The sequence below is a fragment of the Gymnoscopelus microlampas genome (genome assembly GCF_963454915.1).
Source record: "Gymnoscopelus microlampas genome assembly, chromosome: 13".
Lineage (NCBI taxonomy): Eukaryota > Metazoa > Chordata > Actinopteri > Myctophiformes > Myctophidae > Gymnoscopelus > Gymnoscopelus microlampas.
Window position 1 is genome coordinate 17,324,096 of NC_139950.1, and position 15,609 is coordinate 17,339,704.

The 15,609-nt window shown below is 40.8% G+C and overlaps 1 protein-coding gene across 3 annotated transcripts in view; it reads right to left on the reverse strand.

Moving 5' to 3' along the window:
• Positions 1-15,609, reverse strand: part of LOC311059097 (uncharacterized protein) — a 248,307-nt gene that overhangs the window by 171,914 nt on the left and 60,784 nt on the right. For all 3 annotated transcript variants that reach the window (XM_084076729.1, XM_084076728.1, XM_084076730.1), the window contains exons 13-15: positions 12,773-12,826; positions 3,790-3,843; positions 885-920 (exon numbers count right to left, since the gene is read on the reverse strand). In XM_084076729.1, the coding sequence (XP_083932855.1) occupies positions 885-920; positions 3,790-3,843; positions 12,773-12,826 (144 nt within the window). The remainder of the gene's footprint in view (positions 1-884; positions 921-3,789; positions 3,844-12,772; positions 12,827-15,609) is intronic.

Consider the following 15,609-nt stretch of genomic DNA (forward strand, 5'->3'; position numbering starts at 1 on the left):
TGACGCAATATAACACGTTATAGAAAGATGGCGGTTTTGAAATTGCTGAAAAATAGGCTTTATTTACGGTCTGTAGAAACCAATGGCGTCACTCTGTCCATTCTTTTTACTGTCTATGCTGAAAACGCAAGGCGCTCTGCTAAAAACTTAAATGATTCAGAGTTGAAAATATTTCGACTCTGGGCACCCATAGATAAAAACACGCCGGACGTGAATGCACAGCAGGTTGGCAACCCTACGTATCTAAAACACATGTGAAAAACGAAATAATAATCTGGGTGGGGGAAATGAATGGCCACCACTTATCCCTCGCCAACACCACTGAAGTGCCCTTGAGCAAGGCACTGAACCCTCAACTGCTCCAGTGGAGCTGCTCAGTCAGTGGCCAACAGTTTACTGAAGGACTGTGGTTGTACAGGGCAGTTCCCAGGTTTTAATGTATGTGTGTATGTGTGAGTGTGAAGAAAAACCTCCCCAGGTAAATAAAGGTAAAACAACAAATTATAATAATACACATGTTTGACCGTGCCCTTATACTATGGCGGTATCCGGCGCTGAAAATAGCCGCTCTGCAAGCTCACAGCAGGTCGTGAGCGTATAGACCTGCTATTTTTGGCAAGGGGACATCGGCAGGGACCGCGATTGGCACAGAGAATTAATTAGGCGTTAGTGCCTCTCTTTCCATGTGTGTTCAGAGTAACAGTCAAAATGTACACAACGAAAACCGTGTATGGACGAAAAGCTGCGGCATTTAGAAAACTCAATCCAACCAACCACAGACAGACAGATAGACAGACAGAAAGACAGACACAAAGAGCACATTTTGGAACCACGCTAAATACACAAATTAGCATTGAGGATTTTACTGTGAAATGTCGACTTACAGGCACACCTTGCACTCCAGGCTGACCGACGTCACCCTGTGAGGAAACAAAAGAATAAAGTTATTAATCAAGATAAATATCCAAAAGTTTTAAACCATCCATTGGGGCAATTAACAGAGGATAAATTCACACACGATGATTTTAGAGCCATCTGTGAACATCGTGTTCAAAGACTACTGCAACTTGTTTTTCTACAGTTAGTGATGTTCCACCAGAGTGAGATCCACAGCTTTTGTCCCATGCAGATTCAAAAGCTGTATGGGAAAGGACTCGTTTTTGTACTCTGCTGCAGTTATGTGGAATGGGTTACCCGCAAGCCTTAGACCCCAGTATCCGTATATTGTTGGGAAAGCTTTCGCAGGTAAATAGCAGATCGGCAAGCTTACAACGCGTCGCAGCGCGACACGTTGTAAGCTTGTCGACCGGCTATTTTCAGCAATAAGCTTTCCCCACAATAACAGAAAACAGAAAATACACTAGGATAGAGCCTTGAGGGACTCCGGCAACCACATGGAGTTTACAGTAAGTGGTTAAGTTGATTAGGTCTATTGTTAACGTTGAATTAGTTGAGTTGTAACAGGCTCCGTTTAAAGTACCCATGTTTGTTTGTTTGTCTTTTTTGCTATTCCAGTCATCTAGTACGTTGGGAAATGTAAGAATGTCTCTGCCCCCCCTCCCCCAACACATTTACACTCAAAGGACCACAATAGAAATAAGCTCTCAAGCTTTTTTTGTGTGTGTTTTATCCTTTTGACAGATACATAAAAAACATATATATATGTTCATGGTGTATCTGCATTTGTGTCAATAAAAACATCAGTCAATCAACGTTAAAATGTCATGGTTTCACCATGCATGTGTCATGTACGGTACGGTACAGTACTCCCTCCCCAGCGTAGAAATCTACTTGTAAGTCGGAAGCCTTTTACCTCTGTCAGACAAAGGACAGGTGGTGGGCTGATGCAATTAATTGTGACAGGCCTTAAAACAAAGACAGGCTTGTGATATACTGTGATGTGAGAGCTGTAGCATTAACACCGAGGTATGAGTACATTGTTTGGAGAATGTGACATACAGTATAATACAGCCAGTCATGAAAAGTGAGGGGAAAATAATGGAATGAAGCAGATGAACGACGATGAAAAACGCTCTTGTCTTTTTTGCTATTTTGGATCAAATACCGGCGTCCGCTATTCTTTCCTCAAATCTTCCCGTATACTTGCATTGCAGTTGCGTTATAGGCAAAAACAGCTTATAAAAGCCGTGTAGAATGAGTCGCAAATCTCTGGACTTTACGATTGGCAATACCCGGTTTATCTGATGTGGATGAAAAAGAAAAAGAGATGCATGTAGTTCACAGTCGTTTTGTTGTCTAAATGAATGTTACACCTAAAATATGCCTGCTACGGGATATTCAGAGCCTCATTACTTTAACGTCTTCCAAATCTCCTTCCTCTGTCAGTTTCGATACAAAAACAAAGCCTTCTCTCGCCTCCCACTCTCCACCTCCCATCCGGAAAATAGGATGAAATATCCTGTGATGCTCTGTAGTCTTCACAGACACGCACAGAGCTCATTATAACTTCAAGGCAGGCAGACAGTGCATCGCACCTACAATTATGCATTGAGCTCGACCAAAAACGACAACAACAAAAACGTCCAATACGTGGGGGGGTAAAAAACGGAAGGAGTACAGGGGATATAGCAACTAATTACAGGAAAACATTTCAACGCGAGCCATGGCAAAATAATCGCACTGTGAGATGGAAAGAATGGAAAAGCCCGGAAAAATTAAATGTTCCATTGTCAAAAAAAATAACAGAAAAATGAATCTAATTCAAATACATTTTCACTGAATCGGTTACAACAAAGAACAATGGAACTTCTCCATTGAGCACTTTCAGCTTTTCAGAAGAAACAAAAGATATGGTTTTGGATACTGAATTCTGACATCAACGTCAAACATGATTCTCTCAATGCAAAGTCTATTCCAAAAAGCATAAAGTCTCACCGTCATGGCGCCGTCTTTTTTTTCTCTGGCTTTAATCCAAAACATAATTAGGAGACACTTAGATTTCCAATCAGCAGATAAGAAATGTACAAAATGCCCTACGCTTTTACTTTTGATGGATATCATATCTGATCGAGATGTGAGCATCACCGGACAACACTCGAGATCTTACCAACGAGCTTGACAACTACGGACGGAGATAAAAGTCCAATTTGGCTGACCGACGTGTTTGGAGTAGCGATCGGCGCGGCACTTCAAACAAAATGGACAGAGAGAGTTCGATGAGTCTGAGATTGCAGCTCATGCAAGTTAAAGCAGATTCCTCAAAGCAACAAACCACGTGGTTCCACGAAGATGATGAGTGTTATAGCAGCATGATCCTCCTGTGCACCCAATAGGCTCTATGCAGAGCAGCCATATTGGAGAAATCGGGCCTCTTCCTTACTTCCTTCACAGGTGTTACTAATGATACTAATGAAGGCTCTGTTCCATTTCGTGTAGCACAGTGGTTCTCAAACCTTTTAATTTCAAGGACCCCCATAACTCTGAGAGTGTACAAATGGAACCAAACGGACCCTTACGGGTCCGTTTGGTTCCATTTGTACACTCTCAGAGTTACACACCTTTTAAGGGGACGTTTAGAACCCCTCTCAAGGAACCATGAGTGTCCCCTGGACCCCACTTTGAGACCCACTGGTGTAGCAAAGTGTTTCCAGTGAGCCAACATGCACAATATCAGCACCCTGACTCTGTTTGACCAGATTGGAACAGAGCCTTCATTAGTATCATTGGTAACACCTGTGAAGGAAGTGAGGACGAGGCCCAATTTCTCTCCAAAATGGCTGCTGTGCATAGAGCCCATTATTACACAATACGTTACTCAGCATCACTCACTTTCTCTCCTTTGGGCCCAAGCGGACCAATTGGCCCGGGTTCACCTTTCAAACCCTGGAGGGAAAAACACATCACCCGCTGGAGTTTTTTGTTCTTTTTTGTTTTCAATTGATTTGGAGTTGATCGATTGGTTTGGTTGTTGTTGTGAATAGAACCATTGTCCCAGCATACCCAATGTCAGCATGCTGTTTCTGGGAACAGGCCACCAGAGCAGTCACTCAGTGGACTGCTATGTAGGATTTGTCATACATACCTGTCTACTGTATGCGCAGAGAATACACAGTAAAATTGTTGAGTGTTGATTTAGATCCATTTGTAAGTCAGAGAGTCCATGAGAGTCTGTGTAGTGCTTTGTACACTCTCTGAGTTCAATTTAGAATCGGAATTTTACTGTGTAGTGTCAACAAACGCTAAAGAGCAGACCACACCAAGAATGGGAAGTACAGTATGGCGTTCTCTAAACTTTTTGTTTGAATCGCCATCCACTTGAGTTAGTACGATTTTTAAAGCAATATATTTATAGTTATCGTTCTTGGTGTGGACAGCCCTTAAAGGGATAGTTCATCCCCAATATGACTTTTTTCCTATCGATTACTCACCACATGGAGACTTGAATTAATGGATTTTTTTGTTTTTTTTTGTCGCATTCCTAAGCCAATAATTTGATGACCGGCAGCGGTTCCGGTAGGAGACACAAAGGAGACTCTTTGTGTCTCCTACTGGAACCACTGCCGTCAAAATAGTCAAATCAAAATTATTAGCTTAGGAATGCGTCAAAAACAAAAAAAATATCCATGAATTCAAGTCTCCATGGGGTGAGTAATTGATAGAAAAAGTCATTTTGGGGGTGAACTATGCCTTTAATGATGCAACAGTTGATGCAACAACCAGCTTACTGCACATTGCTCAACAAGCCCCCTGCCCCCCAATGGCCCTTGGCCTGAGTAAAAAAGGCCTGAGATTGTCATCACCTTCAGCCCTGAAGCTAGGGGCTAGCGGGAAAGGATTGAACCGTGCGTGCGTGTGAGCCCCGGGGCAAAGTCAGCCCCCCCCCCTCCTCGCCGCAGTGGTGAAAAGTGAAAGGCGAACGGACAGCTGAGATAAAGAGCGAGAGATGAATGGCCCCACCAGTGATAGCTGATGAATGACGCTCGACACATTATTGACAGGCTAAATTTGCAGCCCGCCTTGTTAGGGTGTGACACATTTGGGCCAAGACCAGCAGCAGCAGCAGCAACTCTTTGAAATACTGTAAGAGGGACCAGGACGGATGGGGGGGACGGGGACGGGGGGGTCAGTTAATCCATTAAGACCGGGAACGCATCTGTGTCATTTTAAGATGTCTTTGGCTATTCAAAAATAGCAGATATACAATGCTTGTAGATCAGCAATTTTTTTGGAAAAAAATCTTGAAAATGTGTGCAAGTCTTTGAATATATATTTACATTTTTAACTCAAATCTTTGCTTCTGGGGGTCCATGGAACATATTGTTTTCGGATTTGGGGGTCTGCGGTCAAATACATATCATTTTGGGGGTCATTGACATGAAAAAGTTTGAGAACCACTGATATTATAGCAACATACGTTTAAAAAAAAAAAAAAGATTCATTAGACATTTGTAGAATCCCCAGAAGCAAATATTTGAGTAAAAAAAGTTCGCTTTGAAAAATATATTATATTCAAACATTTTGACAAATTTTCACGATGTTTCTAAATAAATAGCAGATATACAAGCTCGTAGCGCGGCACTCGGTGCCGCGCTACGAGCTTGTAGATCTGCTATTTTTGAAAAGCCAAAAGAAATCTAAAATGACACACAGCTGCGTTCCCGGTCTTTATGGGTTAAATGGCTCAAAAAATACAATTTGTCATGGTTAAGTGTGGAGTTGAAGAGGCTATTAATAGAGAATTACATCTGCAGAAGATGACTACCTACCCTTATTACATTAAGTCCGTGGCACCGCCAGAGACGTGACTAATTACTGGCTCTTCTCCTCTCTCCTCTCAAAACCTTATCGTTCATGAAATACATTGGCCGTGAAAATTCTTGGGGTCTCTCTTAACAAGGATGTCTCCGTTAGTCGGACAGGGGATACGGGGTTGGGTCTATAGCCTGAAATACCGTGTGCGAGACGGGACCTCTCGGATTGTAACGCCTTTGCACCCCTCCTCCTGTCCGCACACGCGGCGGTATTAATAGTTCTACCGATTAGCCGAATTATACATGTGAAAAGACAATTCTCGACTTTCAGTAAGCACCTCCGCGCCACTCTGATTCGGCAAGGTGACTGAAAGTCAGTGAGAAAAACACGACAACATCCATGTGATGCAAAACAACGCTAAAACCTCATGATATCAATAAACCTGAAAATGTGCCGAAAGTAGTCGATCTAACAAGCTTACAACAATGCACTGTGAGCTTGTAGATCGTCTAATTTCAGCACGGGACACCGTTAGTTTTGAGTTGAGGGTAAAATGTAACCCTAAGAGGGACAAATGAACAGTACTAACAATTAACACTACCGTTGACATTACTGGATTCAACTACAGTATGTACTGTATACAGTAAGCACTAAGCACCAGCTAAACATCTGGTCAGTTAATACACCTTTCGAATAGGAGCAATTTCATCTTTTTTTTGTTCTTCTTTTTTTTTACCTTTATTTACCCAGTGGAGGTTAGGCTCTATTCACAGCAGCAATATCATCACTTCCTTCCCAGGTGTTACCAATGATACTAATGAAGGCTCTGTTCCATTTAGTGTAGCACAGTGGTTTCCACGACCCCCATAACTCTGAGAGTGTACACATGGAACCAAATGGACCCGTAAGGAGCCATTTGGTCCATGAGGGTCCCTGGACCCCAACTGTAGACCCACTGGTGTAGCAGAGTGTTTCCAGTGAGCCAACATGCACAATATCAGCACCCTGACTCTGTTCGACCAGAATGGAACAGAGCCTTCATTAGTATCATTGATAACACCTGCGAATGTCTTCATAATATGGCTGCTGTGAATAGAGCCTATTATCTTTTTCAGGAAGGAGTAGGATTTTGATCCAAGACTTCAGATGAATAGACGCAAATCAATCACCTGTTTTTGTGCTCTTGAGTCATTTTTACAAGACATGATACAACAACAATGCATTTAACTCATTACTGTAAATGTGAATACCAAGAAATATAATCTGCCAGACAATTAGAAGATCATGAGACTAATGAGGCCTCAAATCACCATAACTTAATAACCAACTAATATTGCATTACACCGAAGACCGCTTAAATATGAAATTAAGTTTGGAAATCGGTCACAGATTAATCAACGCTACAACAATTATCCATACTGTCTGAGCTGATTATTATTATTGGAATGCAGTGTAAATAATGTATAATCTGAACCAGCCCTCTAGGTGAGGGGGGAAATCAATTAAATAGAATGCACTGGTTAGAGTGAAGCCAATTTTAATCTACATAACAACAAAAACAACGTGGAAATGCCATTGGGCAAAAGCCACAGAAGGAAAGAAATGCAGTTTTCCCACCTCTGAGTTTGTTTTATATAAGATCGTTCCAGAACAAAGCTTTGGCAAATACTATAATCCCTCAAGCGAGGTCTACTGTATATTTAAAAAAAGCATGTGCTCATCACTGGACTGGATATATATACGACTGGGTTGTATATCGTTGTTGTCGGGCAGAAACCCTGTATCTCCATAATGACTTCAACTTTTTTATGTTTTTGTCCTAAATGAATGCATCACCTAGTCGTACTACAGTAGCCTATCACACAAAAGTTGCAATTTTCTTTGGCCAATGTACAAGCTCACAACGCGTTGTTACGTGACACGCTGTGAGCTTGTAGATCTGCTATTTTAGCTACCTTTGAAAATGTTTGAAAATGCAAGTGAGAGTGGTCAGGTGTGTGTGTGTGGGTTTTATTAATATCAAACTAATGAAACATATTAACCCATTAAGACCGGGAACGCATCTGTGTCACTTTTAGATTTCTTTAGGCTATTCAAAAATAGCAGATCTACTATTTTTGTAAAATCGTGAAAATTTGTGCAAATCTTTGAATATATATATATATTTTTTAAAGCGTCAGTATTTAGAAAAAATGTTTTAATCGGCCTCAGGTTTTAATGGGTTAACAAGAGCTTGGGACTAAATCATAACTAATCATTGAACACAGCTTCTTTTTTCCAATTTTCTGACAAAGTAACAGTTTTGGAAATACAAGGTTACCACCCGACAGAGACAATATTAAAACTGGTGCAGTGGGAATGTAGAGTGAATTACAGTATTTGTCATTCAGTGCAGGGTTGCTAACTTTTCCGCTTGTCAAAACACAGGGCTTCCATTCAACTGTGTTTCTTTTGTTGTACAGGAGTGATATAAACTGATGGGCTGAATATTAACCCATTAGGACCGGGAACGCATCTGTGTCATTTTTAAGAGATTTCTTTGGCTATTCAAAAATAGCAGATATACAAACTCACCTAGTGCCGCGATACGAGCTTGTAGATCTGCAATTTTTTTTTTTTTATCGTGACAATTTGTGCAAATCTTTAGTTTGAATATATATATATATATATATATATATGTTGTTTTTTTTAAGCATTTGTAACTCAACTCTTTGCTTCTGGGGATTCTACAAATGAACAAATGGGGAAAAAATTTTAAAAAAAATGTATTCAAAGATTTGTACACATTTTCACGATTTTTCAAAAATCTCAGCTCATAGCGCGGCTGTAGATCTGCTATTTTTGAATAGCCAAATAAATCTAAAATAACACTGATGCGTTCCCCCGGATTGAAGGGGTTAAAGGAATCCAGCCGTCTTTTTCACTTGATCATTTCAGAGACGTTTTTCCCTGTCAGGAGAACTGATGCTGATTTTGTTGGAATTGCTGCTTTAATGAGCCCACCACCGCACCATTAATAATGAGATCTATTTAAAAAAAAACACCTATTGACTGCCAAACAACAACACGGGAAAGTCATCATTTTGAAAAGCAGGGGAGGGGGGGGGGGGGGGGGGGGCAAATCACTTGGTGAACCTGAAATTCCAAGTTTTTTAGATTTTTTTTTTTGGTCTTTGACATTACTCTGTTTAGACATGTCAACTCATCTGTGAAATAGCATGGAAATTCTCCTTCGGAAACAAGCGACTGATCATTTAAAATGGTTATATTTGTTTCTTCAAAGTTCCTGCTGAAAGTGTCTAATAATCCCTTTAAGGATTATTGTCTTCTTTTTTCTTTTTTTTTACGTTCGACCTTCGAGAACATAACCCACTTTAACCCATTAATACCTGGAACGCATCTGTGTCACTTTAGACTTCTTTGGCTATTCAAAAATAGCAGATATACAAGCTCATAGCGCGGCCCCGAGTGCCGCGCTATGAGCTTGTAGATCAGCTATTTTTGAAAAATCTTGGAAACATTTTTTTTTTTTTTTCCAAAAACTGTTAGGATTTAGATTTTTTAAAAGAATCGCGTCTTAAAGGGTTAAGACGCTAACAGAATTAGCCTCATAGCATGGGTCCTACCACAGTGTTCTGTGGCATTGGAGGGAGAGAAAGAGCATGCGGAGGCTGGGTTGCTACACTTGGATTCTTCAGGGAAGAACCATTTTAGACCTAAGAAAGAACCTTTCAGACCTATTCGTTTTAATGGTTCTATACAAGAATCCTTAAAAACCTAAACCCTATAATACTTCATCAACCAGTGTCACCCAGGGGGTCTGTACTCGGTCCGCTCCTTTTTCCCCGCTCTACACCAGATGTACAAGCTCACAACATGCTGCATGCAAATTTGAAGACCTTTTATAATGCCAAATTGTCAAATATTACGTAAGAAAGAGGCAAACGTTGTGAAAATGTAGTGGTTCTCAAACGTTTTTTTGTGCCAAGGACCCCAACATTGATACATATATTTGGCCGCGGACCCCCATCTGAAAAGGTTTTGTGCCAGGGACCCCCAGAAGAGAAGATTTATGTACAATTTTAATGGATAAAATAATGCTATATTAACTACTTACCCCCCTAGAACCCCCTCAAGGACCCCTGGGGGTCCCCGGACCCCACTTTGAGAACCACTGCTCTATAGAACCATAATGAGGAACACGAAGAAACATTCACTAAAATAAAAAACGTTCTTTATTAGGCGATAGCCTTTTTTACCCATTAAGACCTGGAACGCATCTGTGTCACTTTTTCATTTGAGCTAAAAAGCATTATTTTACACTTTGGCTATTCAAAAATAGCAGATCTACAAGCTCATAGCGCGGCACCGAGTGCCGCGCTATGAACTTGTAGATCTGCTATTTTTGAAAAATCATGAAAATGTGTGCAAATCTTTGAATATATATTGTTTAACGCGAACATTTTTAACTCCATTCTTTGCTTCTGGGGGGTCCCTGGAACAAAACATATTGAGATGGTGGGTCGGTGGCCAAATAGAAATCATTTTGGGGGTCCTTGACATGAAAAAGCTTGAGCACCACTGATATAGAAACATACGCTTTTTTCAGAAAACTGTTTTAGAACACATTTGTAGAATCGGCTTCAGGTCTTAATTGGTTGAAAGAGCCATTTAACAAACGACTATTCGTGCATGTATTGCTGCAGCTTCTGTTCTGGAGCTAGTGTGGGGCTTTTTGCAGCAGTGAAAGGGACAGAGCAGGACAAGGGGAGGGGACGGGGGGACGGGGGGGACGGGGGCTGGGAGGGAGAAGGCTGCTGGTGTCTGCCTGGGCGTCTGTCTACTCCTGCAACATGGGGTCAGAACGCTGTGGGGAGCTGTGTACACTTGCCTGTGCTAATTACACACACCACTGTGTCTCGTCACTCCTATAGCGTTGGGGGCCACAAGACAATCTGGCAACTCCCCAGCACAAGGCACAACGAACGAAAGCAAGCAAATAAACACAGCACAGGGAAAGCACCGCGGACGTACAAATGCAGCCTAATTATGTTTACTTATGCCTTTTTCCCTTTTCTTTTTTTTTTTACTAGGCTAGAACAGCTGCTGGTCATAGCCGTTTGTTTTGACAGAGAGAGCGGATGCAATAACCCATTAAGACCGCGAACGCATCTGTGTCGTTTTAAGATTTCTTTGGGCTGTTCAAAAAAATAGCAGATCTACAAGCTCGCATAGCGCGGCACCGAGTGCCGCGCTATGCGAGCTTGTAGATCTGCTATTTTTTTTTAAATCGTGGAAATTTTGTTTAAATCTTTGAATATATTTTAAGACAAACATTTTTAACTGCGATCTTTGCTTCTGGGGGGTCCTTGGAACGACATGTTTTGAGATGGGGGTCCGTGGCCATCATTTTGGGTGGTCCTTGACATGGAAAAGTTTGTGAACGACTGATTATAGCAATTTCTGAAAACTGTTTAGGATTTAGAAGACATTTGTAGAATCCCCCAGAAGCAAAGATTTGAGTTACAAATGTTTAAAAAATATATATATATGCAAAGATTTGCACAAACCTTCCATGATAAAAAAAAAAAACAGCAGATCTACAAGCTCATAGCGCGGCACTCGGTGCCGCGCTATGAGCTTGTAGATCTGCTATTTTTTGAATAGCCAAAGACATCTTAAAATGACACAGATTCTTTCCCCAGGTCTAAATGGGATAAGGGAGGACGTTTTTGAGGGATCAGCGGGGGGGTGTTTTTATCGCCCGCAAACCTCGCATGACAGTCAGAGAGAGAGAGAGAGAGGAGCACGGGGCTCCGAATTGAAATGTGAAGTCAAAGTGAGGCATTCCAAATGATCTGCTGAGAAAGTGTTGATACACTTGAATGGCAAGTCTTTAAATCTCCGTCGTGGAACAGGATCTACCAAGCAACACAGATATCTTGAGTGCCGGCCCTACAACATGCCAGGGAGGTTACGGCGAGAGGGAAAATGCCTTTTGTGACTTTCCATTGGCTCAGCGATTACACCGTACCATATAGAGTATGGGCTGAAGCTCAACTTGCACCGAACACAATCTTTGGTGGGGGAAAAAAATCTTATAAACACTCCTTATCTCTCCTTGAAAACTCCTGAATATCATTTATACAAAGTTAATCTAAATAAGAGCGGAGGTGTTGGCAGATTTCAACATAGATTCGCCCCCAGATGCACTTTTTTTTTTTAACCCATTAAGACCGGGAACGCATCTGTGTGTGTGTGTCATTTTACGATGACTTTAGGCTATTCAAAAATAGCAGATATACAAGCTCGTAGCGCGGCACCGAGTGCCGCGCTATGAGCTTGTAGATCTGCTATTTTTGAAAAATCGTGAACATTTTTTGCAAATCTTTGTATATATATATATATTTTTAAAGTGAATAAATCTTTGCTTCTGGGATCTCTGGAACATATTTTGGGATATTTGGGATTTTTTGATATTTTTAATATTTTTAATATTTTTAATATTTTTTATATTTTTAATATTTTTAATATTTTTAATATTTTTTATGTTTAAAAAAAAAACTATTAGGATGTAGAAAACATTTTTAGAATCAGAACCTCAGCTCTTAACGGGTTAAAAGACCACCCCCGTCGACTTTTGCAGGCGCAGACAGACAGGGGGAGTATAAAATTCTGCCTTTATGACTTTTACTCCACAACGGAAGAAGAACATCATGTAATCACATGATGTGTGTAACTTGATTTACCATCAGAATACCACGGAGTGGGGCTCGGGCCTGTCCCGCAGGACTTATATCTGCAAGACGATACCGGCTCACATGCTCATACATCGAATTCTCCCCTCTCAGGTGTCTACTCAATCCTTAAATAACATACTAGCTGTAAAAAAAGACTATGAGCTAATATTAGTGGGGGGGGGGGGCGGAGGGGGGGGTTGGGGGGTGTAGAAAAGTCCTCTTGAACATGAAATAGGCCAACCTACATCAGCGTGCGAGGAGATTTATGCAACTTAAACATCCTTTGCTGTGTTTACAAATCAAAAAGAGGGGCAACCTACATTTATTCCCGCCGTTCCGTCTTCGCCGGGCTCTCCGGTTGCTCCTTTGGCACCCTATATGAGTAAAATATACAAGCAAGGAATTACAACAAAGGAATGCTCCGAGGTGCCATTCAGTAAACTGTGCGTTTAATGGAGAAGCTCTTGTATTTACAGTGGTGGAAAGTAACTGAGTACATTTACTCAAGTACTGTGCTTAAGTACAATGTTGCCTTACTTTTTTTTACTTGAGTAATTCCATTTCTACTCCACTATACAGCTCAGAGGCAAATATTTACTTTTTATTCCACTACAATTATTTGACAGTCAGCTAAAGTCAGCTTTAGTTACTTTGCAGATTTAGATTATTATTACAAAACATACCGTAGCCAATTAAGACCTGTACTTACAGTTATCCGAAAATAACCAATCTACAAGCTCACAGCGTGTCACATATAACGATGCGTTACTTGTGAGCTTGTGGATCAGCTATTTTGGAAAAACTTTTGACAAATTTTGAAAAATGTTAATACTTTGGTACTGTAGGTATATTTTGAATACCAATACTTTTGCACTTCCACTCAAGTCAGATTGTAAACGAAGTTCAATTTACTTTTGCTATTGTGGTATTGTTACTTATACAAAAAAAAGAAAGAAATCTGAGCACTTCTTCCACAATGCATATTTATAGCCTCCTTCCTACGGTATAGCTTATGTTAAAGCTAATTGATGAAACACTGAAAGAGATACTGTGGGGACACTATATTAATTTCACTGACTGGGCTACAATCTTTTCCTGAAATAAGACAATTAGGGCTGAAATGGAGCCGCGCCGTGACGCTTCACACTATTTGATGAGCGCATGCCAGCGTGGCAGCCACAGACCTGGCAACGCGAGCGCATTGCCAGTGTGACTGAGGACACATCAGCGCTGACGGGGTGGATACCTTGTATGTCCAAAACTGTTGCTTTATGGGACAACAATTACAAACTGTGTTCCATGTTCAGCCAATCAGGAGAGAGTACTCATTTATCAGGTTCTTTTTTTTTTTTTTTTTTTCAGTACCAATTTTGTCTGCTCATTTCCAGTCTTGTAAAGTAACTAAGTACATTTACTCAAGTACTGTACTTAAGTACACTTTTGAGGAGGCAAATGTTGGACTTTCACTCCACTACAATTATTTGAAAACTTTAGTTATTAGTTACTTTGCGGGTATAAATTATTACATTATAAAACACACATTAACCACTTTAGCCCTATTTTATATATAGGCTGGTTGAAAATAGCCGATCTACAAGCTCACAACGCGTCGCATCGCGACGCGTTGTGAGCTTGTAGATCAGCTATTTTCAAACATTTTAGTACTTTTACTGTTGGTACTTTTAGTATATTTTGATGCCAAAACTGTTGTACTTTTACTCAAGTAACATTTTGAACAAAGGCTTTTTACTTGTAACAGAGTGCTTCTACATTGTGGTATTGATACTTTTCCTATCCTGTCTGAGTTCTCTATCCTGATTATTAAAGTCAATGGACACACTGAACTACTTTCAACCTGGCATCCCTATTTTGGGCAAACATTTTCCAAAGATTTCTAAATATAAAACATAATGCAGAAAACAGCTGGTCTACAAGCTCAGGATGTCTATTTAGCGTGACACTGTCATATGAAGTATAAAATATGGCATTCATTTATGAAAAAAACATAAAAACATGTAATATGGAGATACAAGGTTTCTGCCCGACAGCAATGATAAGCAGCCAATTAAAACATTTTGGACAAAGCCCTTGTTGTCTTAGGGGTCGAATGACACTCAGTCATAATAATGTTTGTTTCTTTTTCTGTCTGTCTACACCAGCGGTTCTCAAAGTGGGGTCCGGGGACCCCCAGGGGTCCTTGAGGCGGTTCAAGGTAGTCCCATTCCCCAGCTAAATTAGACAATATCGCATACTTCTTTTTTTTGAAAAATCATTAAATATTGTGAAAAATTAAATGTGAAAATTCAATGAAATTGTGAAAAATGGAACATAACTCTTCTCTTAGGGGGGTCCATGGCAACAACATCTTTTCAAATTTGGGAGTTCCTTGACACCTCATGATTACCATGACTGCTGTCAACATAGTAATCAACACTCTACGTCAGGGGGCTTCAACAGGGGGTCCGGGACCCCTAAGGGGGGGCCTCAGAGAAACTGCAGATGGGGGGGCCACCAAATCTTTGTGTGATAGGGACTTTATTTTTTTGTATTTTTACATGAACCACTTGAGGCCTCGCATCCCTATTCTGGGGGGAACATTAGCCGAAAATAGCAGATCTACAAGCTCACAACGCGTCGCAGACGCGTTGTGAGCTTGTAGATCTGCTATTTTCGGTGAAGACGTCTGGTGTAAGAGCAGACCAAGTACAGAGTCAAAGGTCAAGTTTACTAAGCATTGGGGGATTAAGTGGTTAAATGTCTGGAAACACATTTAACATGAATCCGGAGGTCCCTGCTTCATCTCTCTCTCAGCTAAGGGGGTCCTTGGCCTGAAAAACGTTGAGGACCCCCGTCCTACGTCCCATATTAAATCAAGGTCATATAATTGAGACCCGTGCTTACATAATGAGAAATGTGTTCTAACATTGTCATAATTCAAACAGAATGACAAGGAATAATTTGAAACCACATATCAACTTTGCTGACTAAGGGACTGTGCTGCATTTACTGACCTCTTTGATCGGCCAGGATCAAATTAACTCCACCCGCCAAGGCGCCACAGTGGGGGCCAGTAGCAAAGTACATTTACTTGAGTACTGTACTTAAGTACATTGTTTGAGTATGTGTACTTTACTTGAGTATTGGTATTTTTTGGATA